This window comes from Tasmannia lanceolata, unplaced genomic scaffold (genome assembly GCF_043159265.1).
Source record: "Tasmannia lanceolata isolate RefF3 unplaced genomic scaffold, GAP_Taslan_0.1 ptg000003l, whole genome shotgun sequence".
Classification (NCBI taxonomy): Eukaryota; Viridiplantae; Streptophyta; class Magnoliopsida; order Canellales; family Winteraceae; genus Tasmannia; species Tasmannia lanceolata.
Window position 1 is genome coordinate 62,423,507 of NW_027518680.1, and position 27,444 is coordinate 62,450,950.

Genomic DNA, 27,444 nt, shown 5'->3' on the forward strand with positions numbered 1-27,444 from the left:
TGCAAATGGTCTTGAAGTTAAATATGATTATTTGAAAATAATGACTCTAACAGCATTGGAAATGACATATACTTAATGGCTTCATAAGAGGCCTCAATATCTAATATTTTACAAATAAGATTAGATTAAAATAAGGCCACGTTTGGATACCAACAAGATTTAGATTTGGATTTAGTTAATATTTTGAACTGGATCATAACCTTAGATTTCCAAATCAGCTACAACAGTGCAAACAATTCCGATTTTCAAATCTTTTCTGCGAGACATTATTTGGAAATCAATATTTGTGGCAACTTCCTTCACCATCGCTGCTCCTCGACGTTGCTCCGGCAGCAATGAGACATCCCTCCCTCCCTCCCTCTCTCTCTTTCTCTCTCTCTCTCTCTCTCTCTCTCTCTCTCTCTCTCTCTCTCTCTCTCTCTCTCTCTCTCTCTCTCTCTCTTAAAACATGATCATGAAGATGATTGATGTGTTTTGTATCGAAAACTCGAATCCAAATCAAAATACAAATGCAGGTGGTATCCAAACGAGCCCTAAGCTTATTTGCAAATAGGAAACTGGATTCCAAAGATGCTTACGATCTACCCGATACTTTTAAAAGTTTACCAGTTGTTGGTGGCAGTATTGACAACTATAGCCCATGTGGGTAGCTTAGAAAAAAGCTTGCGGCAAGTTAAAAGGTTGTTGTGGTACGGTCGAGTTTTGGATTTCCTGTCTTGACTCTTGAATTAGCTGTGGCTTAAATGTAACTACGGGTGCAACTTGGGTCGGGCTCAACCCGAATCCAATTAGGTCATCCGGATTTTGGCATGGGTTGGGTTGGGTTAGGCTTGGGAAAAGACAACCCGATTGGATTATGAATAAGGTCTTGGGCAACTCGATCCAACTGCGTCCCCCAAATTTTTTTACCGTGATTTTTAAAATCTTACAGTTAATTGACCTTATATTTTTTTTCAGCTTTCACTATAGGCCACTGCAAAGCAAACCCAGATCCATTTAAGAAATCAAGTTAAATGGGTTGGATTAGAGTTGAGAGATTTAGAGGCAGGTTGGGTTGCAGTTGACCCTTTCCAACCCAAGGTTCAGAATGGGAGGGATTCGCATTGAGATAATGCTACCTTGGTTAGGCTGGGTTGAGGTAATTGCCTTTTATTGTTGATAGTAAAAGTGGATTTTGTGGGCAAGCACTCTTTTAGAAATCGGGTTAGATGGGTTGCCTTTTATTGTTTATAGAGCTTTAATTATTATAGCTTCAACTATACTCAATATTAGAAACTTGAAGTAGAAGATTTTTAGGAGGCATGCATGATATCTAGTTAATAATGAGCTTGTAATTAATGTTATTATTTACAGAAAAGATTAAATTAAAATAATCTCATCGATAAATATTGAGACAAAGGCTTTGTTGAGTTGAGCTGAGTTGAGTTGAGAATCTCATCGATAAATAGCGACTAATACAGTGTATCCAAAGAGTCCCTAATATGCTTAGCACTAGCATTTGATGTACATTTGTTTAAAAGTTTTATTATTCGAGTGTTTATATGGTGCCCAAGTGTGAAGTACCATGCATGTGGTACCTCCCTTGATATTTGATCCAATGGTAGCCCACTTTTTAAGAGGCTTCTGTTGGATCAAATATCAAGGACGGAACTTTTGACGCACCACCTACGCTCCGGCACCATATAATAACTCCAATAATTTAGATAATGTAATAAAAACAAAGAAATCTTTACTCCATCCACATATAAAAGATGAAAGAAGATTAGACTCGTACCTCCTTTTCCTATATCACCCATCTCATTCACCATGTTAATCCTGTCAATTGGAATTTACGTATAAGCATGGAAACAAAAAAAGACAAAGGTATTTTCATCTATTGTTTTGGTTACTTCTACCATTTCTCTTTTAATCAAGCTCGTTTGTTAGGGCTTCAATTAACTAGTTGTAATGAATGAAAAAAATTTAAGAGTGCAGCGAAAGGATAAAAAAATGGCTAGCAATTGTATTTATATTAATATTATTAAAAGAAATTTATATTTCTGAGATTTTATAGGGTGAATGCACATGTAGATCGGTATTGGCGGTATCACCCTAGACATTTGATCAAACAGCAACACACTTTGTAAGGTGTTGCTGGAGGATCAAATATCAAAACTGCTACTTCTGTTGTAGCACCAATACCAATCTACATGAGTGTTTACCATATAATTTGTCGATATTTCCATCCTCTTCAATTTCTTGCTTTCTGTTAGGGAGAAACGAAAGAGGTGGAGATAGGATTTACACTAATTTAAGCTTGCTTAGAATGAAAAGTATTGGACGGTCATTCAAGCATATCTGCGAGTAATTAATTCCGATGCGAGGTAACCGTGTGGTGTGTGATGCAAAACCATTTAAGCTAAAGTCTGAATTTATAGTGTGATGTGAAATTATTAATGATGGGTTTCCTTTTCAAAATTTAGTGGGAAATAATATAAATTGAAGGTCCTTTTAGATAAAAATGGAACAACCATGGTTCAAATTATCTTTTATAGTGTGTAAAAAGGGTTTTGGTAGGGACTTTCGTAGAAAGTTATTTAGCGGCTGGCCGTTGCATGAGAAAGGCATTTCTGATTTGTTTTTCTAACCTGGTTTCTTATCCAATCTCATGAGGTAAGTTATTTATGATCTAATGTGATTCACAAAGGCCCTGTTTGGATTGCAAGAAATACTTCTGGTGAAAACAAAGTTTCTTTCCAAACTTTTCGAAAAAACTTCCTTTAATCTAAACAGTGCCAAAAGATTTACATCACTTTCCAGAAAATTTTATTCCAGAAGGCTCAATTCGAAAATGAACTACACATAATTATTCATTCACAGGTCAATAACAAAGTTCTAAGACAAAGTAAAACGATAGAATCAGAGGACAGGTTAAAGAAAAACAGTTAAAGAAATGAATACCAACAACCCTAGATCTATCCGTCAGAATAAAAGAACACAATACGGAAGAATTTAACTCCTCACCTTCTCAAGACGACTCCATCTCTCTTCTTCTTCTTCTTCATCGCTTTTTCTCTCTCAGCCCTAACGTGGAAAACAAGAGAAGAGAAGGTGTCATTTTATCTAAAATCATATGGGTAGTGATATCTCCACCCTTCTCTTCATTTTGACAGGGTGGAGATATAAATTTGAGGCTTTTGCAAAACAATTCTGGTAATTTGCTGTGTTTGGAAAAAAAGAACCTTCTAGATTCAAGATAACGGCCGGAGATATGACGGTTGGAATTACCTTGTACTTGGACAGACAATTTGACAAATTTGGTAACGTGAAGAGAACCAAAAAAAAAAAAAAAACTTCTAGTTTGTGAGATACTATTGGGTGTAAGCTTTATAGTCCCTTATTTTTCAAAAAGTACTATACTGACCACACTATAGGATGATCCAAACCGTCAATGTGATGGAACATAACGAAAATAGGTTGTTCCCCAAAAAATCATTTCCATATGATAATCCTAGCACTCAGATCTATAGATGTTCCCATAACTAGCAGTTCCTCTATAGATCGGAGGGCTGGGATCATCCTATGGAAAATGTTTTTTTGGGTACAACTGACTTACGTTGTGGCCCATCACCTACTAGACGGTTTGGATCATCCTATAGTGTGGTAAGTATAGTACTTTTTGAAAAATAAGGGACTTTAAGGGCTTACACCGTATAAAATCTCCTGTTTTAGTCCCAAAAAAGATGGACTAACCTGATTTGCAAAATTCAACCAACTTGATTACTCTTTGCAAATCGTCAAAGCAGAAGATTCTTTTTTGCAAATAAAGGAAACGGAAGGGCCTACCTGGTGTGATGGAGTCCCCACTACAGTATGGGTGGAGATATAATTTTTAGGAAAAATAAAGTTGCACCCCCTCAATTTGGTGACACATTCAACGATGACCCTACAGTTTGAAAGTTATCAACTACACCCCTTAACTTTTCAATGTGTATAAGGTAGACCCGCCTCTGTTGAAAATGTTTGGCGTGACATTTTGAAAATGTCATCTGCTTTTCTTTTGAGGGTTAGATTTAGAGTGTATTCGGGGGATCGAATACAATTTTGGAGGGATGTGTGGTGTGCTGATGAGCCTCTTATGAGTTTATTCCCAAATTTATATCGTGTAGCCGCTGAGAAAGAGAGTTTTGTTTCTGAATGCTTTGCTCGAGAAGGGGGTAGTTTAGTTTGGTCCCCTAGGTTTAGAAGGAACTTCTTTGATCGGGAGCTAGCGTCGGTTGCCCAATTTCTTAAGCTTTTAGATGGTTGCTACATTAAGAGAAGCAGTATGGATAAAAGAGTATGGACTGCGGAATCGTCTGGTTTTTTCTCTGTCAAATCTTTCAATTTCAGCTTGTTGCCTTGCAGTGTATCCTCCATTTCAGCCGAGGTATGGAAATTTCATTGCCCGCCTAGAGTTGGTTTCTTCGAATGGGCAGTATGTCTGATCGGATTCAAACGATTAACTTCCTCCGGAAGCGTGGTATGATGCTTGTTGACCATTGCCCCCTCTGCTTGAAAGATGGTGAATCTGTGGATCATCTCTTCATGCATTGCTCCTTTACGCGTCAGGTATGGAGTTTGATATTTCTGAGATTTGGCATATGTTGGATTTTTCCATTTTCTATTCCAGAGTTGATTCTTCTTTGGTCCTTTGTGCCATGGAAGAAGAAGGGCAAAGTAATGTGGAATTTGTGTCTTCTTGCAACATGGTGGGTGATATGGAAAGAGAGAAACTCCCGTGTCTTTGAAGGGGTTGCAAAATTTCCGTATTGGATATATATGAAAATTATTGCGCTCACTATTTCATGGGCGAGAAGTTTACTGGCTTTCCGTTTTGTTTCGGCCTTTGACTTATGGGAGGGTTGGAGGATTGTTTGCTTTAGTAGGAAGATCCGGCATCCGATTGTTCAGAGATGGGAGGCTCCGCCTATTGAAATGTTCAAAATTAACTTTGATGGGTCGAGTATTGGGAACCCGGGCCCGGCAGGTGTTGGTGGGTTGTGTCGGGATGCTTGTGGTGAAGTTATATGGGCTTTTGCCGGCCCTCTTGGAGTTTGTGATGCCTCGGAGGCCGAGGTGAGGGCGGTTTATCATGGCATAAAAAGGCTTGAGAGAGATAGCATGGATATCACTATTGTGGAGGGAGATTCTTTGAATGTGATTAAATGGTTGAGGGGGTTGGTGTCGCCTCCTTGGAGATTTTCTTCTATTTTTGATGAAATAGATGATTTAATTGCGGGCTCATCTATTGTTTTCAATCATGTTCGACGATCTGCTAATGGGGAGGCGGACTCCTTGGCTAGAAGTGGAGTTAGGAGGTTGGAGTTGGAGTGGTTTGACTTCCTTCCTCCCTGAGATTTGTCTTTCTTGTTATTGTTGTTTTATTTTCTTGTAATTTTGGTTGAGGCCCACCTCGGTCCCCTTCCTTTTTAATGAATTCATCTTGCCATTTCAAAAAAAAAATTATTATAGCTTCAACTATACTCAATATTAGAAACTTGAAGTAGAAGATTTTTAGAAGGCATGCATGATATCTAGTTAATAATGAGCTTGTAATTAATGTTATTATTTACAGAAAAGATTAAATTAAAATAATCTCATCGATAAATATTGGGACAAAGGCTTTGTTGGGATAAATTAAAAAGAAATCTTTTCTAATATTTTGACAAGAATTCTACTTCTTGTTTTTCATCCACAACCCTAAGGTTTGTGTTTGTCGATCCGAACTGTATCACCATTAGTTTGATTGCCTTGTGAATAAGGAATTTAACAATTCGTTTAGTGTAGAGAGAATAAATTAAAAAAAAAAAAAAAACACGACCAGAGAATACCTTCTTCGAGGCAATGTCCAGTGATGTCTTTACGGTACACAATCGATTTGTATTGAGAAAAAGTACTGGGAAGAACAGACCTAAGCTACAAATTACTCCTAGATAAGAGAAAAGATACAAGTTGTGTATTGATGTGTCGATAGAGAGATTTCCCTTGTTTATATATTTCAAAGATGGTTGTGGATTGATAGTTCATAACTACTTTAACAACAAGTGCATTGTTAAGCGTCCACTAACCGCGATCCAAATGTCAAGATGACGCATAACCTCTATCCTTCGTGTGGCTTCGATTAGTACATGTATCTTCAACGCCTTTTATTGGAATCCCCAGTTCTTAATGGCGTTCGAAATGCTTCTCACACCCTTAATCAACAAATTATATCTAATCAAGATTTTATCCTGTGATTTTAGGCAATACATTATGCCAAATGCATAAAACATGGAAAAAAAAATTCCAAGAAAGTTTTTTTCTGTTAGAACCAATAGTTCATTATCAAATGGATCTTTCTGCTCTAATACTATAAGTAATCAATATTTATAAAATATGGCCTCATCTAACAGAACACTATTGGATCAAATGACAAAGGTATTATTAAGAAAGAGATGGCTTTTTCCAAATGAAATGAAACATTTGATTCATGTAATAGGAGAAAGATTTACCATTCCTTAGCTAGAAATATATCGGGCCATAAAAGAGGAATTAAGTGGAACAAAATTAGCCAGGAGGTAGAATTCTTGATAGGTGAACAACCAGAGCTTATAACTCACTACATCAAATAATTTCCAATAGTCTCCGCTTCTTTCGACGTAGAAGAGGAGAGAAACAATTTTTACGTCCATTTTCAACTTAAAAATGGGTGTAAAATTTGTTTTACACACATTTTACGTTGAAAGAAACATAACATTAATGAAAGATGTAAATCTTTTTGAAAATAAAACAAACGCATGTCCGTTGAAATAGTCCTTGCTATCTGCTCCAATAACGAATCATTGGTTTAATTGAATAAGTGAATTAATTTGATAGACCTTTCTCTTCATGTCAAGTCGATGAGAAGAATAAACATCCCAGTTGACAGAGCCTAATGGGAAGTGATATATCCACCCTTTTGATTACTTGGGACACCCAGCAGAAGTGAACGTGGCAATCAGCCCCACATCAGCCCCTCTGCAGTCATTGATACACTGCTGCTAGGTGTCCCAAGTAATCAGAAGGGGCGGATATATCACCATCCCGAGACTAATTCAATTTATTTCGCTCCCTAGCAGAGATATTCATGGGCCGGTACGTCCTATACAAATAAATATTCACAACCATGAGGTTTTGGACAGTAAAAATAGGTGCGAAAGAAATGGAACCGTAAGAAAATTACTATAATACACTGAACATTAATAGCTATGACAAATGGAGCTTTCTCTCTGTTTGGACCATTGCTTTCTCAAAATCCAAAACAAACAAATGGGCATTATATACTATTTGGTCAAACATAATTTAAAACTTTGGAAGCGTGAAAAAAAAAACGATTCCAATCTTGGTTTGATAATCATAGCAAATATTTGTTAATCCACTTATATATAATTTGGTCAAACATAAGAATCGTTGGAAGGGATTTCCCAAGGAGTTTCGTGGAAAGGCATTCCACAGCTTACTTTTGCATGAGAGAACAGCCACATAGGCTCCATATTCATAAGCTTTTATCTTATTCATTTAATTCATCTGAGGTGGCTGCTCTCTCATGCAAAAGTCAGCTGCGAAAGTCAGACGGTGTTTCTTCATGAAATCTAGGAGAATCTCTTCACCCATTCCACCGGGCCCCCTCGTGTTTGGACGGCAGCTAAGTCAAGTTAAGGCCGTCCGAAAATCTTAGGAGTCGATTTTTATATGTGTTTTACGAAATGAAAAATAATCATCGACCCAACCTCAGCCAGTAGAAGTACAGTGCAGAGAGAAAATCAAAATGTATCCCCCCCCTCTCTCTCCCCCCCATAAATAGAAGGGTTTGAAGATGACTCTACATCTTCCACCCAGGCTTGCTTTTTTAGAGTTCAAGGGATTCTCTTCACTTGCCATGGATCTTCCTAATAAAATGAGTTGTGGGTTATTGAGTTCAACATTTCTCTTCCATGTCACCCTCCATTCTCTGCTTTTCTTATCAGTACAATCTGGCACCACAGGAAACGAAACCGATCGACTAGCTTTGCTCTCCTTCAAATATGTAATAACTGATCCTAAGGGCTCCTTGACCTCATGGAACAATTCTCTCCATTTCTGCCAATGGCAGGGAGTCACATGCAGTCGTCGCCATCCGCAAAGGGTCATTGCCTTGAACCTCGCCGATCAAGGCTTATTTGGACCCATGTCCCCCCACATAACAAATCTCACCTTTCTCAATGAAATTGACCTCACAAACAATCAATTCTACGGCCAAATCCCCCCACACATGAGTCGTCTATCCCATTTGCGTTATCTCAATCTAAGCCTTAATTCATATCAAGGTGAAATACCGGCCAATATAACAGCCCATTGCCCAAAACTCACAGCCATGAATTTAAGTTACAATAATTTTGTTGGCAGAGTTCCCAACAAGTTCCACTCACTCTCTCGGCTTGCTTTCTTAAACCTTATGCATAATAACCTCACAGGAAAAATCCCACCTACGCTTGGGAACCTTTCATCACTTATCCAGTTAGGGCTAACATTGAATAGTCTGGAAGGAAGCATCCCATATGAGCTTGGACAACTAGCAGCCTTGGAATATCTTGAAGTCGGACTTAATTATTTGTCTGGTATGATTCCTCCCCCGCTTTACAATCTCTCGTCTTTAGTTGAAATCTCTGTCGCGGATAACCAGTTGCATGGAAGCCTCTCATCTAACCTGGGCCTCTCTCTCCCTAATTTACAAGCACTTCTCATCGATCTAAACCTATTCACAGGACCCATTCCAGTCTCATTATCTAATGCGTCACGACTTTCATATCTTGATTTTGGTGTCAATAGCTTTAGTGGATTACTGCCTATGAATTTGGGAAGCCTTCAAGATCTCTATGTTGTTAGCTTCGGACATAATCAGCTAGGAAGCAGAGGCAAATCCAACGACATGATTTTTCTCACTTCCTTAACCAATTGTACTAGTTTACGAGTACTACAACTGGCAGTCAATTACTTAAGTGGTGCACTGCCCAACTCTATAGCTAATCTCTCAACTCAACTGACATACCTGACATTAGGAAGCAACCAGATATTTGGGAGCATCCCTTTAGGTATTGAAAATCTCTCAGGATTAACGAGAGTGTGCATGGAGATGAATTTTCTCACAGGTACTATTCCTGTTGTACTTGGAAAGCTTAACAAGCTGCAAGTATTGACCTTGTACACAAATGGATTGTTCGGCCAAATTCCATCTTCCCTTGGCAACATAACTCATTTGTTAAGACTCGATTTATCTGAAAATAAATTACAAGGAAGCATTCCATCAAGTCTTGGAAATTGTGGATATTTGAATGAATTAACCCTTCGTCAAAATAAGCTTAGTGGTATCATACCCACACAAATTCTTAAGCTTTCCTCTCTATCGATATACCTTGACTTATCCCATAATTCTTTCACAGGGTCCCTTGCATCAGAAGTTGGAAGCTTGACACAACTTGGGGGATTGAATATCTCATACAATAATTTATCAGGAGAAATTCCCAGCACGTTAGGCAACTGTCTTAGTTTGGAATACCTTTATATGGATCATAACCTCTTTCAAGGAACCATTCCTTTATCATTGATCAATTTAAAAGGTATTCAACAGCTAGATCTTTCGCACAATAACTTGTCTGGAAAGATTCCAGAATCCATGGAAAACTTTCTCTTTCTAGAGTATCTAAATTTGTCATTTAATGATCTTGTGGGTGAAGTACCAAAAGAAGGGATTTTTAGAAATACGAGTGGGATTTCAGTTCAAGGAAACAACAAGCTTTGTGGGGGTATCCTAGAACTACAGTTGCCAGCATGCCCTGCCGAAGTTTATCAGAAACGTGGAATATCTCATTCTCTAAGAGTAATAATTTCAATAGTCGGTTTGGTTTTATTCTTTACTATATCATCTTGTTTCTTTGCTACCTTCTATTGGATAAGACACTCGAGAAAGAATCCTTCTGTTACGTCATCTTTGGATGATCGATGTTTAAAGCTTTCTTATGCGGAGCTCCTTAGAGCAACCAATGGGTTCTCTTTGGAAAATTTGGTTGGTGCTGGAAGTTATGGTACCGTTTATAAAGGATTTGTAGACCACAATGAAATGGTTGTTGCAGTGAAGGTACTCAACCTTCAACAACATGGAGCTACTAAGAGCTTCAACGCCGAATGTGAAGCCTTAAGAAACATTCGGCATCGGAATGTCATTAAGATCTTAACTTCTTGCTCAAGTATTGATTACCAAGGCAATGATTTCAAAGCTTTGGTTTTTGAGTACATGCCTAATGGGAGTTTAGAGAAGTGGTTGCATCGAAGTAGAGATGGGCAACATCCACTGATGAACTTGACCCTTATACAAAGGCTAAACGTAGCCATTGATGTGGCCTCTGCATTGGATTATCTTCATCACCATGGACAAATACCACTTGTTCATTGTGATTTAAAGCCGAGCAATGTTCTCCTTGATGATGACATGGGTGCCCATGTAGGTGATTTTGGGTTAGCACAGTTTATTTTTGAAGCCACTGCTAATCGTCCTAACAAAAACAGTAGCTCGATGATCATGAAGGGATCTATTGGATATGTTGCTCCAGGTAAATGGCTTTCTCAAAAAAATTTATTCTTTTTGATTGTCTTATAAAAATTCTGAATTTTTCATTAATGAACTTAATTATGCGATGAAGCTTTAATTTGCAACATCTCATATTTTCATTATAACAAGATCAAAGCTTTGATTTTTATATTCATGTTTAAATGGAAAGAGTATGGTATGGGTGGAAAGGCATCTACACATGGAGACGTGTACAGTTATGGAATCTTGTTGCTAGAGATGTTCACAGGAAAAAGTCCTACCGATAGCATGTTTACGGATGGCCTAAGTCTCTATCAGTTCGTTAAGATGGCTCTACCAGATCGAGTAATGGAGATCACTGACTCACAATTGCTCTCAGAAGAAGTCCCAGTTGTCAACAATACTAACAACGAAAATCATAGCAATATGAGACCTAGAATGCATGAATGTATGGTCTCAATGTACAGAATTGGTGTCTCTTGTTGTGCAAAATCGCCAAGACATCGAATGCAGATGGATGACGTCGTCAGAGAATTGCATGTGATCATAGACTTATATCTTGGACGTGGCATCTATCGAGAGATGCAAACTGGGATGCCAGATTTATCTTAGTAATTACTAAGGTGTTTATCGAAGTTGATTGGTTCGAGGAAAAGAATCATTGCAAACATTTTCTCATACCCTCATCTTGAGATATGCAACTTCCACGATGAAGATGGTTGTGTCCCGCCTTAATGTTGATTTTCACGGTTTCTAATTTCTCTAGGTTGCTTCCCCTACATTGAACTTTTTATTTCCTTTCTTTAACAATGCTATGTTTGTTCATCCAGAAGAGAAAAAAAAGAATTAAAAAGTGGTGGCACTACAACAAAATCGATATTTACCAGTGGTTAAAACCGCTGCTAATATGGGGTAACACCGCTGTTATATACTTTACCCGCGGTTTAATTTCCGCTGGTGTATGTCCCGTCGGTCCATCATTTACCAGCGGTTATCACCGTAGCTATTTAAACCGCAAGTATATATAACTTTTAGCAGCGGTTATAACCGCTAGTAAATATCGATATATACCAGTGGTTATAACCGCTGCTATTAACACCGCTACTGTATTGTAATAATTAGCCGCGGTTTTAACCGTTGGTATATATCAGTGGGTCAACTAACAACACTGAGATATACCAGCGGTTAAAACCGCGGCTATTTACACCGCTAGTGTATTGTAATAATTAGCGGCGGTTATAACCACTGGTAAAAGTGTTAATTTTTTTTTTCCAAATATACGGAAACGCTGAATAGAACCTGCTGTACATACTACATGGGTACAATACACACATACAGAACCTGCTGGACAAATTAAAACCTGTCACACATAGAGACATGGGTACAATACACACATACAGAACCTGCTGTACAAATTAAAACTTGTCACACGTAGAGAACCTGCTTCACATATAAGAACCTGTGACACATGTAAAACCTGCTTTACAAAAGTATAGAACCTGTAGATTTTGACAAAATAACTTTTAATTTATTTAACAGAAAAGAAAATTTACAAAGGATGGATGAAATCGATGGGGATGCCTTAAAGGCTACAAGTGCGACATTTAAGTTCCACACCCAAAGCCCGCATTTTTTTCAGCCCAGTTTGATAGTTTGGACTGCCTCTTCGAACGTAGATGTGCATTCTTGATGCCTTCAGTCTGGATTCCTGAAAAATCAAGAAGATAGGCATATAAGTAATATATACTGACGAAATTTCACATTTTATCATACAATTGTATATAATTTGGTTTTATAGTTTTGGAAGTGATATAGGTAATAGCTTCCAAAGAGACCTTAATGTCTCATTTTTCAATAAGATTAACTTAAAATGACTTTTATTTACAAATAAGAACTGATATTAGTGGCATCCAAGAGGTCATTAAGATTTTGCAGAGATCATATGCATCAATTTTAATCAGAATGTGGTTATTTTGGTTATTTTATGAAGTTGAATAGCCAAAAACAAAAAAATAGAATTGAGAAAAGCAGCCCCAATATATAACAGAAAACCATAGCGTAATTTGTTTCAATAAATTTCTAAAAGACAAATTTCTAAAAGATCCCATTTCTGTTTGTCATTTTATTGATTTCTGAACTGCTAATTTTAATCGGAACGTGTATTATCCCTGTCATTGTACTAAGTAGTGAGCTGGATACTTGTAGAAAATAAGGGTGCTAGGTGCATTTCCCATTTGAAACAAGAGGAGAATGCATCATTGTCAAATTGAAAATCAAGGAATTTTTAGATACAGAAAGGGAGAAAGAACCACCACCTGAGTTAAGAGAAGTCGTTTCTGAAAAAGCAAATGGAAGCTCAAGCTTAGAAAGCTGCTGAAGAACTGATGGTGTTCTTGTGAGGGTGAAGCTATGCAAAATGTCGTTGCTTGTCTCCAATTCAAGCAATTGATTCAGCTGATTTGGACTCTGCTCTTTAAACTCAAAAAACTGATTAGAATTAGAATTTTGAATTTCCATATTCTCTAGCCCAAAGAATGGGACGTCAGATATTGGGTAAGGCTTCTTGCTGGGTAAGGACAATCTGTCATCTGACTTCAAAAGCTTCTCATAGTGCTTCTGTAGAGTTCCTTGAGGGAATTGCAGAAAGTGTCTCCTGAAAACCAAAGGTGAAAAGAAAATATAAGTGCTTCAGATCTCTCTCTCTCTCTCTCTCTCTCTCTCTCTCTCTCTCTCTCTCTCTCTGTGTGTGTGTGTGTGTGTGTGTGTGTGTGTGTGTGTTTGTGTGTGTGTGGGCGTGGGTGGGTTGGGGGGGGTTAAGATGAGGTTTGCTCATTGTCTCAGATTCCTCATCTTGGCAACTTCAGTGATTTTTGGATAAATTTGGATTTCTCAGTCTTGACTTCTTTATTGATTTTTTTATCATTAAGATCTGTACAAGTTGATACAGCATGCTTATTACCTATAATACCTTCTAACGAATAGTGTCAATTCTCACGTGAGAGATCTCAATTGGTACAAGAGATTCTTACCTATAACTTGATGCCTGTCCGCCGGTAAAATCAACAGTAGATTTCCATAGACTGTGCTTTCGGGGTTGTGGTTTTGTCTCCTCGAAGAAAAGTGGCTGTCCTGACAACTATAAAATTTCAAAGGATTACATGAACTAGTGGCAGAACAATTGAATTGATCAACAAGTTATCAGAATAACTTTCCACAACAGATCAATCATCGAATTGCTCATTTCCTTCTTGTTAAGAACTTTGATATTTTCCATTTTTATCAGGTTCATTTAAGCAATCTATTTTGACATTTTGCTTAATTATAACTAAGTCACAACTATAGTATCAATCATAGCAAGTAACTCGACTACAAACTCTGGATACAAATTTTCAGGGTCTGATGAATATTTGGTTTAACAAATGAATGACCAATACTTGATCAACTTTTTGAATGGTATTTATTTTTCTTTTTGAATAAATTTTTTTAGTCAACTAAGCTGACCTCCAACCTTGCCAGTTAAGGCAGCCTCATCTCAACTTGGACATGGCTTGGTAGTTGCAGGAGCTGAGTCAACTTAGATGCACCCCTAGTTTTTGAACCAAGAGTAAAACTGTTGCCTATGGATTTTCTCTAAAGGGGTCTTTGCAGTTGATGGGCAGTGCATTGTGACCTATATTCAAAATATAGGAAAGATAAACAAAAAATTCCTCAAGGTTGACTTTAATTACCTCGATTTCTACTGTTTCAGCTCCATTGTCATTGTAAGTTGCTTTAAGGGATGTTATATCCAACCATTGAAATTCTATCTTGTTCTTCAGCCCCGTATCCAGTACCTCCCACACAAGTTTTTTTTTTGCATAGTAAAACTTAGCCACCAACTCCCCTTCATAGCTTGAGACTAGCTGTAAGCAAATACAACCGACTTAGTATTGGAAAAAAGAAGGCCATGTTCTAAAAGAGAAACCTGTTAGAAGTGGAAAGAGAGCAAGAATTGGGTAGGAAAAACTCAAGATAGAAGCCGAGAAAGTAATTATATGTTGCAATAGGTAGCTATACTGACGAATTTAACGAAAAAATATATAATTACCTCCCATGAGCCAATTCGCAAGAGTGAAGCCGAGAAATTAGAGGCCTTTGTTTTCCCAGTAATCTGTTGAGTAACAGCATCATTATTTTCTTCCTTTCTAGATTCAGGAACATTGGATAGCTTGGTTTCCAGGAGGCTTAAGAAGGATGGGGTTTTCCTCAATGTCAAACCCAAGGGACTTGAGTTCCCGGGTACGTCGAGATAAAAACACTGGGTAAATGCAGTAATCCTTAGTGTTCCAAAACAGAATTTTCCATTAGCAAACATGCAATGATATTCAGCTCATCAAAACCCACAAAAAGAGAGGGAAGGAAAAGAACATAGCCTTCCAAATGAAACCATTGTGAATAATCTTCATCTCCACACAACAAACTTGATATATTCACCACAATAAAGAGAACAATTATAAAAGAGAATACCTGATGGGCCAGATGATTAGGCAAGCAACAACACCTCAAAAGATGTTTAAATTCAATGAAGAATTTATGAATACAGGGTGATTGTTACATTCAAAAAATTGGGTGGAAATATCATTACCCATTCAAAAAATGGTTGAAATACAAACCCAAATGACAACTTTGATTTTGTGGATGTCAAATATTCTGATATTATTGTCCCTTGGGAAATAACAAAGTAAAATCATTTTTTCAGTGCCTTTTTTTCTTATGTTCTGTTTATTCTCTTATTCTCTGCATATATTTTGTAATTGTTTGGGGCGTTGACTTTGATGAGTTTAGCATGAAAAATTGAGATGGGTATCTTCTTGATCTTTTGGTTTTGAGTACAAAATGAATTGGAATACAACGATCTATTAAAAAGGGAAGCAAATTAAATTGAAGAAGAAGCAAATGAAATTAAGGAACCTTCTTACTTATGAGGAAATTCTATATAAACTACTTTTTGAATGTTCTTTGTCTATTACTTTTTTATGCTCAGTAAGTATACACAGTCTCATCATAATGATGATTTTTTTTAATGATAAAGATTTTATTAAGAGAAAAAAGGGGAAGACACAAGATAGAAGAAAAGCCATACAAAAGGAAATATAGCCCTCAAGGAGGGAGGAAATAAAATATCTCCGAACTTGTTCCTTCGACTCCCATTCGAAGGAACAATTGGCCTCGAAAAAGGTCCACCTTGTCGAACTATGGTGGTCTCTTAAGAGGGCCGCATACTATTGCTTTTCCTGGGTTGTCCATGCTAGATCCATCAAGTTGAGCTTCAGCTGACCACCCAATGGAATGATCTTGGTTTGCACACTCCTAATGTCCAACCGTACAAGAGGTCATAGGCGGAGACGAAGAACCTTAAGCTTGAAAGGATCATCACCCAGACTACGGTTAAGGCCATCAACTTAATGAATATGGCATTTGGGCTTTTAAGCCGCCTTTAAAGATACGAGCATTTCTTTCCTTTCACAAGACTCAAATTATAGCCGACAAAACCACATTTCATAGTATTTTCTATTTTTCTCCGGTCAACCATCTAGGAGAGGTCTAGAATCCTAAATGGGAGAGCCAAGCTAACCGAAACCTCCTGAGAACCAACCTCCACAAATAAATATATGGTCCACTCTTACCAAATTCCATACAGAGTACAATGGTCGACAATAAGCATACGACGATTACACAAGTGATCTACTATGAGGATCTTGCCAAGGAGGTCTATCTAAAACGAAAACCTTGGGAGGAGCACGAATGCTCTACACTTTTGCAAGAAGAGAGGTTAGAGGACTACAACTTAAAACTCCGGAGGAACTCCATATCCAAACCCTTTTATCTTTGCCAGTCCTTTTGATGTAGCATAAACCCAATGTCTCCAATAGCTTAGTAACTCGGTTAATTTCTTTGTCAAAGAAGTTGCGTCTAAAACTTACCAAACAATGTAGACTTCACTTCGCAGCGCAACATATCAAATCTCTTAGTAGCATTCCCCCATCATGAAGACCTACCTCTTCAGGCTTAGAGAAACCCTTCAGTTCTTTCTCAATCAAGTCAGCCATTGACTTAATATAACCCTCACGCTGATACCATGACTCTATAATAGAAACCGGTAGCCTTGCTAAATATGAGTCTTCCCTGAGAAAGGGCTCAAGTTCAGTAGAGTAGATCATGAACTAGGATATACTAACTCAGAAAGATGAAGTTAACAAGTGAAATGAAAATGCAATTTAACCTAAAGAGGCCTTGGAGAAGACAGATGCTTGACCCACTTGTAGCGATGGAAAACTGAGGATAAAGTGGTAGCACAACAAGCTTTGTAACTTTATCCTATTTAATCTGTCAAGGCAAGCATGAATATGTCAGAGTAATAAAATGACAATTCAGGTCAGGTAATCCACAGTATCAGTGTAGGGGAAAATACAACGTCACCGAAACGAATAAATTTTCAGTTAAAGACAAACAAAAGTGGGTGAAAATGCTGGGAAAGGGGGTCATTTTCAAAAGACATGTATAATATATATGAAGGTTTTGGAGCCAAAAAGGAGTCAAAGAGGAAGAGGGGAGAGAGATTTGAGGATGCTTCCATGAGTGGATAGCCAAATGAGTGGGAAATAATTATTAAGCAGAAAAGACATTCATATACATAAAAAAATCTCGAAGAATGAACCTTAATTAATTACCCAACAGATTAAGCCTTTTGAGTAATTAGTTTTCATGGATCCATCCTCCCAATAATCAGCAGAAAATCAGGGGCTGAATTGCTTAAAAATAGGACTGAACATGGGCTGAAATGTGCTTAAAACGTGCATGAAACAGGGGCAACTCATGGGCTGAATTGTGCTCAAAACAGGGGCTGAAATGTGCTTAAAACGTGCATGAAACAGGGGCAACTCATGGGCTGAAGTGTGCTCAAAACAGGGATTGATTCATGGGTTGAATCTGCAATAACTAAAGGCTGATTCATGGGTTGAATCATGCACAAACTGGGGCTGATTCATGGGTTGAATCATGCACAAACTGGGGCTGATTCATGGGTTGAATCATGCACAAACTGGGGCTGAATTATGGGTTAATACAAATAGGGGCTAAAATTATGCCCAAATAATTTCTGCTCCCTATAAATCTGTCGTAAACAGTCGACACATACATCATAAAGAAATGATCCCCAAATCACATGTCCTATGTGCATAATGGAGAGAATCTCAGTTACACAAACGAATTGCGAGAAGACAATCATAAACTCAAATACAAAGATAGTGACAATGAGATATACCTTGTTTTTTTTTTTTTTTTTACTAGCAGCAGCAGCTCTGTGCTCATGAAAAAAATAAAATGAAGCTTGTAATGGGCGGCTCACAAATCCCTCTTTTTCTTCACCTCTGCAAATCAGCCCCAATCGATCTCCTCTATCTTAATTTCCACTTAGGTCAGTACAATTGGTGATGGTCATAGCTCGGAAGAATGATTCCCTAAAATCACAAACAGACAGAGGCGTTGACTGCCTCCTATTGCTTCTTTGCAAAGCTCCCTTTTCTCTAATGCCTTTCTCCTCTACTGTCTTTCTCTCTCTGAATGGCCGTTAGGAAATAGCTTAACAGCCACCAAGCTATCAACTTATCATTAACAACCATAGAGACACGAAACAATGGAAATAAACAAATGATTACTGATGATATTATTAAATTTTGTATGGGATTTAACTCAATTTGTGGAAAATCATTTCACTTGTTCACCCAAACAGGTTTCTACCTAAAGCTTTTTTCTCATTCAATAGCCTAAAATTCACCAAAACTATACAACAAAGAAGCATAAAACAAGCTAAACATTTACATATTTGAAATCATCCATACAAATTACGGCCATAAGCAAGTGTATAATGACTGATCAGTTGTTCAAAAACTCAACTAAAATATGCATAAGCTAGCATTAAAGAAAGGGTACCTTTTCATCCAATCCGTGAATAAAGCCTTCTGTAGCACTCTAGACTCTACCGAAAGGTTGTAGAAAATCTACATTTCCCCAGCCTACCTACACAGTGTAAGTATGTTAAGAAGCAAGAGAAATCTAAGAACGCTCAACATAAACACAATAAACACATGAAGGCATACTAAAATATATGCCAAATTCCCAAATTTACACTAATGCTAATAGATGGGAACTACCTTTCTCATCGTAGATCTCGTGTCTGTAGGGAAAGTGAGCAACAACTTCTCAACTCTCGACTCATGACCCATCCACAACTTGATAACTTCTTATTTACACTGAATTCCTAAAGAAAACTAAAAGTAAAAGTTACATTAAGGAAAGTATAGAAAAATTACATCAGAATGGAAAGTAAAGAATAAACAATTCTGAATTCAATTCCTATCCCTTTGCTACCTGATCAGTTGTTCATATCAACCTCCTTATTTATGCACACATAAGATATAAAAATCATTAAGCAAAAATAATATGACCACCAGCAAAATCATCCCTTTACTACCTCGTCCACACAAAAAATTTGGAATCGGATACAAGAGTTTAGCATATCCCCAACCACTGTTCACATGAAGATTATCTATAGATTAGCATGTCCCCAATGATGATGTCACTCATCATCCATAACTACAAAAAACAGATAACATCCAAGTCCATAACTACAAAAAGGTACTACAAACATAAAAGTAACTTAATTGCTCAGTGCTTCTTTAACCTGCAAAGAAAGTAAAAAAACAAAAATAAAGAAAACGATTAGTAAATATATGATAAAAAATATATTAAAAACCAAAATTATATCATAAACTTACACAAAAAGATGGCCAAACGACATGTCCTCCAGCCACGTCTCTAATAGTTTTCCATCGTCCTGATGGTCTTATCAGAAGTTCATCGCCTACTATTATAACCCTGACACTAACAAGAGAAAATCCTGGCCCAATCGGTGTGCCATCAACTATCGTCGCCGGATCTTCGCTCACAAGAAGTCCTTTGGCCAATTCAATCCCCGGTCGTGCCAAGCTCATCAAAATAACCTAGGCAACATTAAGGAAATGAAAACTTGCAAATTACACAGTCAATGATAGCAGTCAAGTATTGGAATTAGCTGCATGAAAATGTAAAATCAATTATATCTCTGTGGAGGAGCAAGGCGGGTGACTTGCAGGGGGGAAGTCACATCTCGTGATGGAGTCGCATCGGCAGTATTCTAAAATTATTATAAAATAGAAACGTTATGTAAAAAAACTCATTTTACAATTTTGTATCTTACTTGTATGCAACATAATTTCAAACATTACCTGGGTACCACTGAAATTTGACATGAAATTATGAAGCTGTTGGGTCACCTCATCCTTAAACTGGCGAAAATCCTCCCTAATTTGTTCTTTGTCATTTCGCTCTTCTTCAATCATTCTCCGATAATCCATGCGATTCGGTGATGGTCCAAAACAATCAGTTGGGGTCGTACCAAACCCCATCATCCATACCCTGCCATGTCTCTCTGATTCCATGAAATGGGCAAAGGCGTCGTCTCTGGAAATTGCAACGTTGCTACTGGAAGACTCAGGATGCTCCATCTCGTACTGTGTAAACTTTTCCTAAAAATAAGAAAAAAAAAATAATAGAAATAAAGCTTAACATAAAACCGGCCAAATAAATAAAAAAATAGCATATAGTATTGGCACATTATATTTAATAACATACTATCAGATCCTCTGACGCTTTATCAACAATCTTCCCATTTTTCTTCGTATGAGTAAGCTTGAATAGTTCAGGGCAACTAAGAACCTTGCCACTTCCTTTCTCCTGTCAACAGGAAAACAATTTTATCATGTCAAAACCAATATATAAATGAGGAATTAAATTAGAAGTTTATGAAATTACCAGATCATAGCGTTTACATGCGAAGCTCTGAGTCCCATTTGTGTGCATCATCACTTGTTTGGATCGGTTAGCCTTGTTCGTTATACTGCGCTTCTGAAATTAGCAACCAAATATAATAATGTTAATTTTTTTATATTAATGTTAAAACCAAAATAAGATTGCATGTTACCTGAGCAAGCGATGACTGCCAATGGGCGCAGAGACCCGTCCACTAGTCACCAATTACTCTATCATCCGTGCATGGGAAACCAGGATCGAAGTAAGTTTTCCTCAAATAACACTTCCAATCTTTCCATTTTGTACCGATATTACTCAATGTCCAACTCTTATGCATCTCATCAACATCATAGTAATCTTAAATTGACATGTAAGAAGTCTTTAATACCATGGAATTATAACAAAATTTAAAATCAAAATAATACTGTAGACACCCCATTTTGACCGAACCCTTCTTCCCATAGATGAATAAATTCTTGAGGAACCAAAGTCGAATACAGAGAGGGTTCAAATTTTGACTAGTTTACCATTTCTTTCGAAGGGCATGATGTCTTTGAAAGGTTTTTAACATTTTTGCAAAGGTCCTTAGGAATTTTCATGGCAATCGGATGAAAAAATGCTGGAAAAGGCTAGCCAAGTTTGTGTCGTTATCAATATTGAAGAAGAAGGGTGTATTATTGAGACAAAGGAAGTACCTATATCAACTCATAAAGGAGGGTGCATTATTTCAAGAGGGTTGTCCATAGGAAGAAAGAGTATGTATCATTACCAATGGAGGGTGGTTTATCAAGGCAAGAGAGTGCCCTTACCAAATTTCCATGTACATCTAATCAAGAGAGGAAGGGGATGAAATCCTCAAGATGAGTGGTGTTAATATCACAATGTGGATGTGCTAATATCATTAATGAGAAAGAGTGAGAAAGAGAGTGGGTGTCATTATCATTTAAGGTGTATAATTTTCTTACTAAATACTAGTTGGACGGCTCATATTGATCAAGGGGGAGGACAACTGTGTGAGGTAAGCCAAAGCTTTGGAGGTAGTAAACTTCCCTCCCTTATAAGGTTAAAAAGTAACAAAAGTACAGTTGTAGGGGCTGTCTATATAACCAAAAGAGGAAAAGACAAATGCAATGTGCAATTATCAAAAGGAGGGTATACCAAAATCAGCAAAGTAATCATAGCTAATAAAAAAAAAAACCATCCGATTAGATTTTGAAGGAGAGGTCTTCAATTTCATACCAAACAAATCAGAGGGAGGAGAAGGGTGTTCATCTACCGTTGCTACTTCCCATTGCTCTCATCTGTGGCTACTTTAACCACGGACACTCACCCTTTATAGTAGGACAAAAATTAAGGGGGCTGAACTTGGGAAGAATTAGCAATTTTCATTTCATAAGAATGTAAAATGAAATCATCCCACCCACAAAAGATGGATGGATGGCTGAGATTGAGGAGAAGAAGAATTATCCAACTACAAAAATCAAAGGGGCTGTCTAGTAGAGAGGAAGTGGGGTAGATTTACACTTGCAATGGCTGGAAAAGACATGGTACCGTTGTGTACCTGTCAAATGTTTGCGTATTTGCACGCCCATCAAAAACAGCAGTGCCAATATCACTTAAGAAAGAAGTATAAAAATAGAAGCAAAGCCTCATTTGCAAAGGGGGGGGTCTCATTTTGGAAAAAATCAGAGAGAGAGAGAGAGAGAGAGTTTTTGATCTCCTTCACCGGCGATCTCGCCGGAGATCCAACCATCATCCTCTCGCCACCTTGCTGAAGCTCCGATCGTCCTTCACCTCTTCTATTTCAGTTCCTTTCCCCCTGATCCAGTCATTTTTCTTCAATCTAAAACCCTTTGTTTTTGTCTTTTTCCGATCTCCTCTACCGATCAATGCTTGCCGGAATCCGGCTATTAGGCCATTTTATCCGGCCGATCTTCCCTCCATTTGTTCTACATCAAGTTCTTTTTGTTGCATCTCCATCATAGCAGCCATCCTCTTCACAATTTGAAAAACCTAACCCCAATCCCTTACCTCTTGTCTTCTTTTCCGGCCAGCCCATTCCCGCCGGCAAATCCGAGTTCCGGTCAAGAGATTTCTCGTATTTTTCATTTTCTTTTTTATTATTATTAAATCTGCTGATTCTTTTTGTTTCAACCTAAGAAACCCTAGATTCAAGGAAGAAAAAACCTAGATCTAGGCATTTTGCTTAACCTAAGCCCTAATTCATCATTTCAAGAGTAGAGAAGGGAATATGTGAGTGAAATTTGCTAGAAAGAACAGCAATTGAAGAGGAGGAAGAGAGCTACTATATACGAAGCATTGGATCAGAGAGCAGTGAAGAAGATTGTGAGTAAAATTCAACATAGCAGGTGCTAATTTCATCATCTCTGATGTTCTTGAGTTAGTTCTTTGCTCTATCACTCTAAAAGAGAGGGTAAGTACTTCTTCCTCTTCTTAAACTCCATTTCATTCTTATGATTTGTAGCAATTTTTTTTGTTAGGGTTACCTGATAGTAGTCATTCATAGTATTGACGATAGTTGAACGTAATTTGTGCTAATGTGCCGTTGATACGATTATCTGATTGTGTGTGGATGAGATTATGTATAGGTCTAGGTGAAATACTTCATGAGGTTGTGATTAGATTGTGTATATTTCTGTTTTGGTCAAATTCAGTTCTGCAAAAATTTGTTTGAAGAGCTAGAAAAATATGAACTGTTGTATTGACAATCGGTTTCCTTCTTTTGACTGGCAGTTTTATGTTTAAATATTCAGGAAATTGAATCATGTCTATGCTCATGACTGTTGTGTAGTCTATTTTGGGATTTGTCCTTGCTGTTGTGTTTAGGGAAATTCTTATAGAACATTGATTTTTGCACCTATTGCTCAGCTCTTGTATTTTTTTTTTCCTTTGCTTAGCTACATATTTTCAGCTCAGTATAAGGATTACAATAGTTATGTGATGGTTTGTCTTGGGGAGGAATGCATATGCTTAACTCATAAAAGTTTGGGGAAAGTCATGTAGTAATATTAGCTTACAATCTGATTTTGGCTGTTCCCTGCATTTTACATAGAAATTCATTGTTACTTTAGATATGCCTAAAATGTATGTTGTAGAAATTTAACAAACCCACTCATTTGTAATCTGTCTTTCCCTTTCCAGTGTAAGGAGTGTGACAACTAATAATTTCACCTTTTCCACGAGAATTTGGTTGTAGCTAGAAAGTTATGGCTAAGGTTTTCCAGTCTTTCAATGTCAGATTCATGTTGGGGGTTTGTTTTAATGAGGGTATCCATTTTATTCTCTGGGTCTTGGTTCCATACCCTCAAGGAGTAATGACAAAGTGCATATTTTAGGTTCCTTTTTGGGTTGTAAACTTGTCTGGGTTGTTCATGGTCACATTTGCATTGAAACAAATAGGAAAGCAGCAAAGTGAGACAGTAGTCATAGTGATTCTCTGAGTGATAGCACAATCTCCATCTTGAAACTCCTAGGCTTTTCTCTTGGGCCTTTTAACCTGAGCCTTGGTCAACTTTTATATTGTTCAAGCTCTTCCACCCATAAATCAGCCCTATGTTATTACATATGTTCAGTCATGGCTATGCTCCTTGTGTGGCATAATTCGCTACATGAATCATTCCCTGTTTTGACACAAGAGCTAGTCCATAGTGCTGTCCCTATTTTGACACAAGAGCTAGTCCATAGTGCAGCCCTCATGCCCCATTTGATATGCGCAGCCCCATCCCTTTTGATAATGGTAGTCCCCCTTGTTTTCTTTCTCCTTCTGTAGATAGAAGTTTCTTAGCTTTTTAGACACCCTTTGAACCCATTGTCCTTTCTCATTATGACAGGGCGATGAAGGCGATAGCCCAAGCCCATCCATAGGGGACTCGCTTAGTCCAAGTAGCACTCTCCTCATTTATTTTTAAGACTTGCCCAGTCTTTTGTATCCCTCAAAACATGAAGTCCTTCTCATTGCCAGGGCAATGAAAGAGTCATCTAGAGCCATTTTTAGGGAGACAAGCTATGTCTCAGCATGAAATTCAAATCCGTTAGAGACAGGCTGTGTCTCGTTAGAGACCCCCCCCTATATGAGACAAGTTTTTTCTCGTGTAGAAAAGAGTTACATCTTTTTGGAGACAGGCTTTGTCTCATTAACAAGTCTCACAACTCATACCCTTTAGAGACATGTTTTGTCTTATTGGCCCTTGTTATCTTTCTGTTTTCGGAGACAAGTCATGTCTCATCAGAGTCATTAGCATAGGAGTCCGTCCTTAGTCTAGAGAGTCAGTCCTCTTGTTCAAGAATCAAATTCTATCATCATAGGGGTTAGGATTCTATCCTACCTCTCATCAAATCATGTGTTTTTCTATCCGCTCCTGCAAGGTATAGGATGCTGTCCAACCCTTGCAGAGTTGTTATTCTGTTCATTCCCCCGCAAAGCATAGGATGCTGTCCAACCTTTGCGGGATATCCGGAGTCTGTCCTCCCCTTATGATGATAGGATTTGTCCCCCTTGAGTCAAAAACACTTAAAAACAACAAAAACATATGAAAAACCAAAAATCTCAAAAATCTTGAGTCATTAGGAGTAGTTAGGAAATCTGTTCCGAACTACGTTGGCTTGATCCCTTTCAACAGGGTACGTAGTGCAGCTTGGGATCCACATCCCAAGTCCAGCCAAATCTTTAAAAATAAGCATTTTAAATCTTTCAAAATTACAAAAATCTTTCAAAATATTGTTTTTTCGAAAAGATCTTCCTCTAGAGTTAGGAGTTTGTCCTAGCTAGAGAATTTTTTGAGTCGGGAGTTGCTCCCTCGTTCGTTGTTTGTTTGTTGTGTGTTTTATTTGTTTGTGTTAGAGTTAGGAGTGAGTCCTAGCTAGGAGTTTTACGCCTCCGTCCGGTCAGCTGGCGATCCACATCGCCAATTGATGACTAGGTCTAAGATGCGATAGATCCTACTGTTTTTCTTAGGATATACAGCCTAGCTACACATAGATTATAGGAACCACCTGCATTAGCTTAGGGCTAACCTGCATTTAGTTAGGGCATATAGGGTGTCCTAAAATCTACAATCCATTGGAATTTAAATAATCACACAAGAAGCTTTAAGAACTAGTCCGGTCTTTTAGATCGAGTCTAGGATAGAGGTCTCGATGTCTTAGGCATCATAGCTTAGAATAGGTGCGAAGAACTACGTTGCCTTGATTCTCGTGGAGGCGGGGATACGTAGGCTTCTTTGGATGAACATCAGATCATCTAAAGACTCGGGCCTAGGTATAGATTAGAGTCTTAGGGTTGTATGGTATCGAGTCATTTTTCTATGTTTTGCAGTGTTTTCTTACTTTATTGCGCAGACCTTATGCTTTTAGCTGTAGCATGCATGTGTTTGCACATCAGAACTTAGACACCAATTTAGGTTTGACATTCATAACCTAGTTATTCTCAGGTGACACTTTTATTTCTTTTATGTGTGTTTATTATTCCTCCGAGACATGCATGATTAGATAGACGTCTTCTCGGAGATTTGTGTTCCCATTTCATATGATTTTCGTCCAAAACTCTTCAAAATTATTAAGTAAATGGCATAAGAGACCAGGTGTTTGCACTTGGACGGATGAGGTGCTCTTTAAACCTTCCGAATTCGTAACCAGGCACGAACCTTATTTTATATCTCTGGTTATCCGTTGCAACAGAGCATAGTATGGGATCCAGGGCCCATTTGCCTTTTTCCTTGGATGGCGACTCTTCTTTGTTTAAGGTACGCCTCGAATCTGGGCTAGTCCCCGAATCGAGAGGTATCTCACCTTTTTATCGCCACTCATGCTGTGAGAGGCATTCTTCTTTCGAGAGTTCCTTGGTAGAGCTCTCCATTCACGTGGATGATCCATAGAGACCTTCGCGCGTGGGGCTCGTCCCTCCCCGCCGCCTCTCTCGGATCGGGGTCCACAAATACTAGCTTCCTAAAATAACTTATAGGAAGTTAATAATACAATTTATTTTCATCGTACCTGAACAACTTCCCACGCATCTTCTTTCTTTTCGTGAGGCACTTGCCTCCAGTCGAATTGGTCAATTGGTAGCTTAGCACCAAGTCTTGCTACAGTTCCCAAGAAATTTGTGAATTTTTTCCCCATTTTTCCTACGGGCTGGCCAAATTTATTAAACACTACTCTCTTCCTTTGGCTCCTAGGGCGTCCCCATGTATCGTTGCAGTAAGTGGGACCACGTCTCTTCCAAGACCTCCTCGACGAGGAGACAACATCCTGTGTCTCAGGAACAGAGGAGGGCTGTGTATGCAAGTGCCCGACCTGGTCATCCAGATCCTCGGTCTGCTCATCCCTCTGTCCTACTTGGGAATCATCATGTGTATCTTGGGCCTGAGAATGTGAGGGTGGCATAGTGAGATTGCGTTTCCTCATGTCTGACCACCTGTACATGATTAACAATTGAGATTGATATCTTAAATAATAAGCATACAACTATTGCAAGTTGATAACAATTTAACGACTTGACATTTAAGTGGAGATGATCATGTATCCATCAAATTTCAAAAGATAGCAGGCGTAAGTATTTTAGTAAACAAAGCCTATAAATTTAAGAACATTAAGAATAGAGCAACATTTAGTGATTCAAAACTCCCAAATAAGATACCCCCTCAACCATTTCTTAGAAAAAGAATAGGTACAAGTTTTCCACTACACAAAGTCTACAAATGTAAGAACATTAAGAAAAGAGAGACATTTTGTCAAAATTCAAACAAATCAACCATCAAAGCAGTACACCAAATAGAGAAAGAGATATGATCCCGTTTATTTATCGTTGCCAAAGGGACTCTCATCGCCGTCACTATCATCTGAATCTGTATCACATTCTTCATCATCTGGTATTGCCTGGGTCAATTGTTCCAACGGTTCATCAATTTCTGTCCCTACTATATCTATTCGTTCGC

General features: G+C 38.0%; 2 protein-coding genes across 2 annotated transcripts; one reads left to right on the forward strand and one right to left on the reverse strand.

Annotated features, from left to right (window-relative positions):
• Positions 1-7,926: 7,926 nt before the first annotated feature.
• LOC143870022 (uncharacterized) lies at positions 7,927-11,215 on the forward strand. Its single transcript, XM_077376543.1, has 2 exons — positions 7,927-10,625; positions 10,794-11,215. Exons 1-2 carry the CDS (start codon positions 7,937-7,939, stop codon positions 11,213-11,215), a joined length of 3,111 nt encoding a protein of 1,036 aa, XP_077232658.1. The 5' UTR covers positions 7,927-7,936.
• Positions 11,216-19,301: 8,086 nt separating this feature from the next.
• On the reverse strand, positions 19,302-26,914 carry LOC143870023 (uncharacterized). Its single transcript, XM_077376544.1, has 7 exons — positions 26,504-26,914; positions 20,664-20,705; positions 20,495-20,587; positions 20,315-20,416; positions 19,909-20,208; positions 19,420-19,644; positions 19,302-19,325 (listed from the first exon to the last, which is right to left on the reverse strand). Exons 1-7 carry the CDS (start codon positions 26,912-26,914, stop codon positions 19,302-19,304), a joined length of 1,197 nt encoding a protein of 398 aa, XP_077232659.1.
• Positions 26,915-27,444: the final 530 nt, after the last annotated feature.

Coding starts and splice junctions, on each gene's coding strand:
- LOC143870022 (XM_077376543.1), top strand. CDS start 7,937: ATGAGTTGTGGGTTATTGAGTTCAACATTTCTCTTCCATGTCACCCTC. Junction 10,626..10,793: donor TATTGGATATGTTGCTCCAG/GTAAATGGCTTT, acceptor TTAAATGGAAAG/AGTATGGTATGGGTGGAAAG.
- LOC143870023 (XM_077376544.1), bottom strand. CDS start 26,914: ATGAGGAAACGCAATCTCACTATGCCACCCTCACATTCTCAGGCCCAA. Junction 20,417..20,494: donor CATGTAAACGCTATGATCTG/GTAATTTCATAA, acceptor TCCTGTTGACAG/GAGAAAGGAAGTGGCAAGGT. Junction 19,645..19,908: donor CAAATTTCAGTGGTACCCAG/GTAATGTTTGAA, acceptor AATGTTGCCTAG/GTTATTTTGATGAGCTTGGC.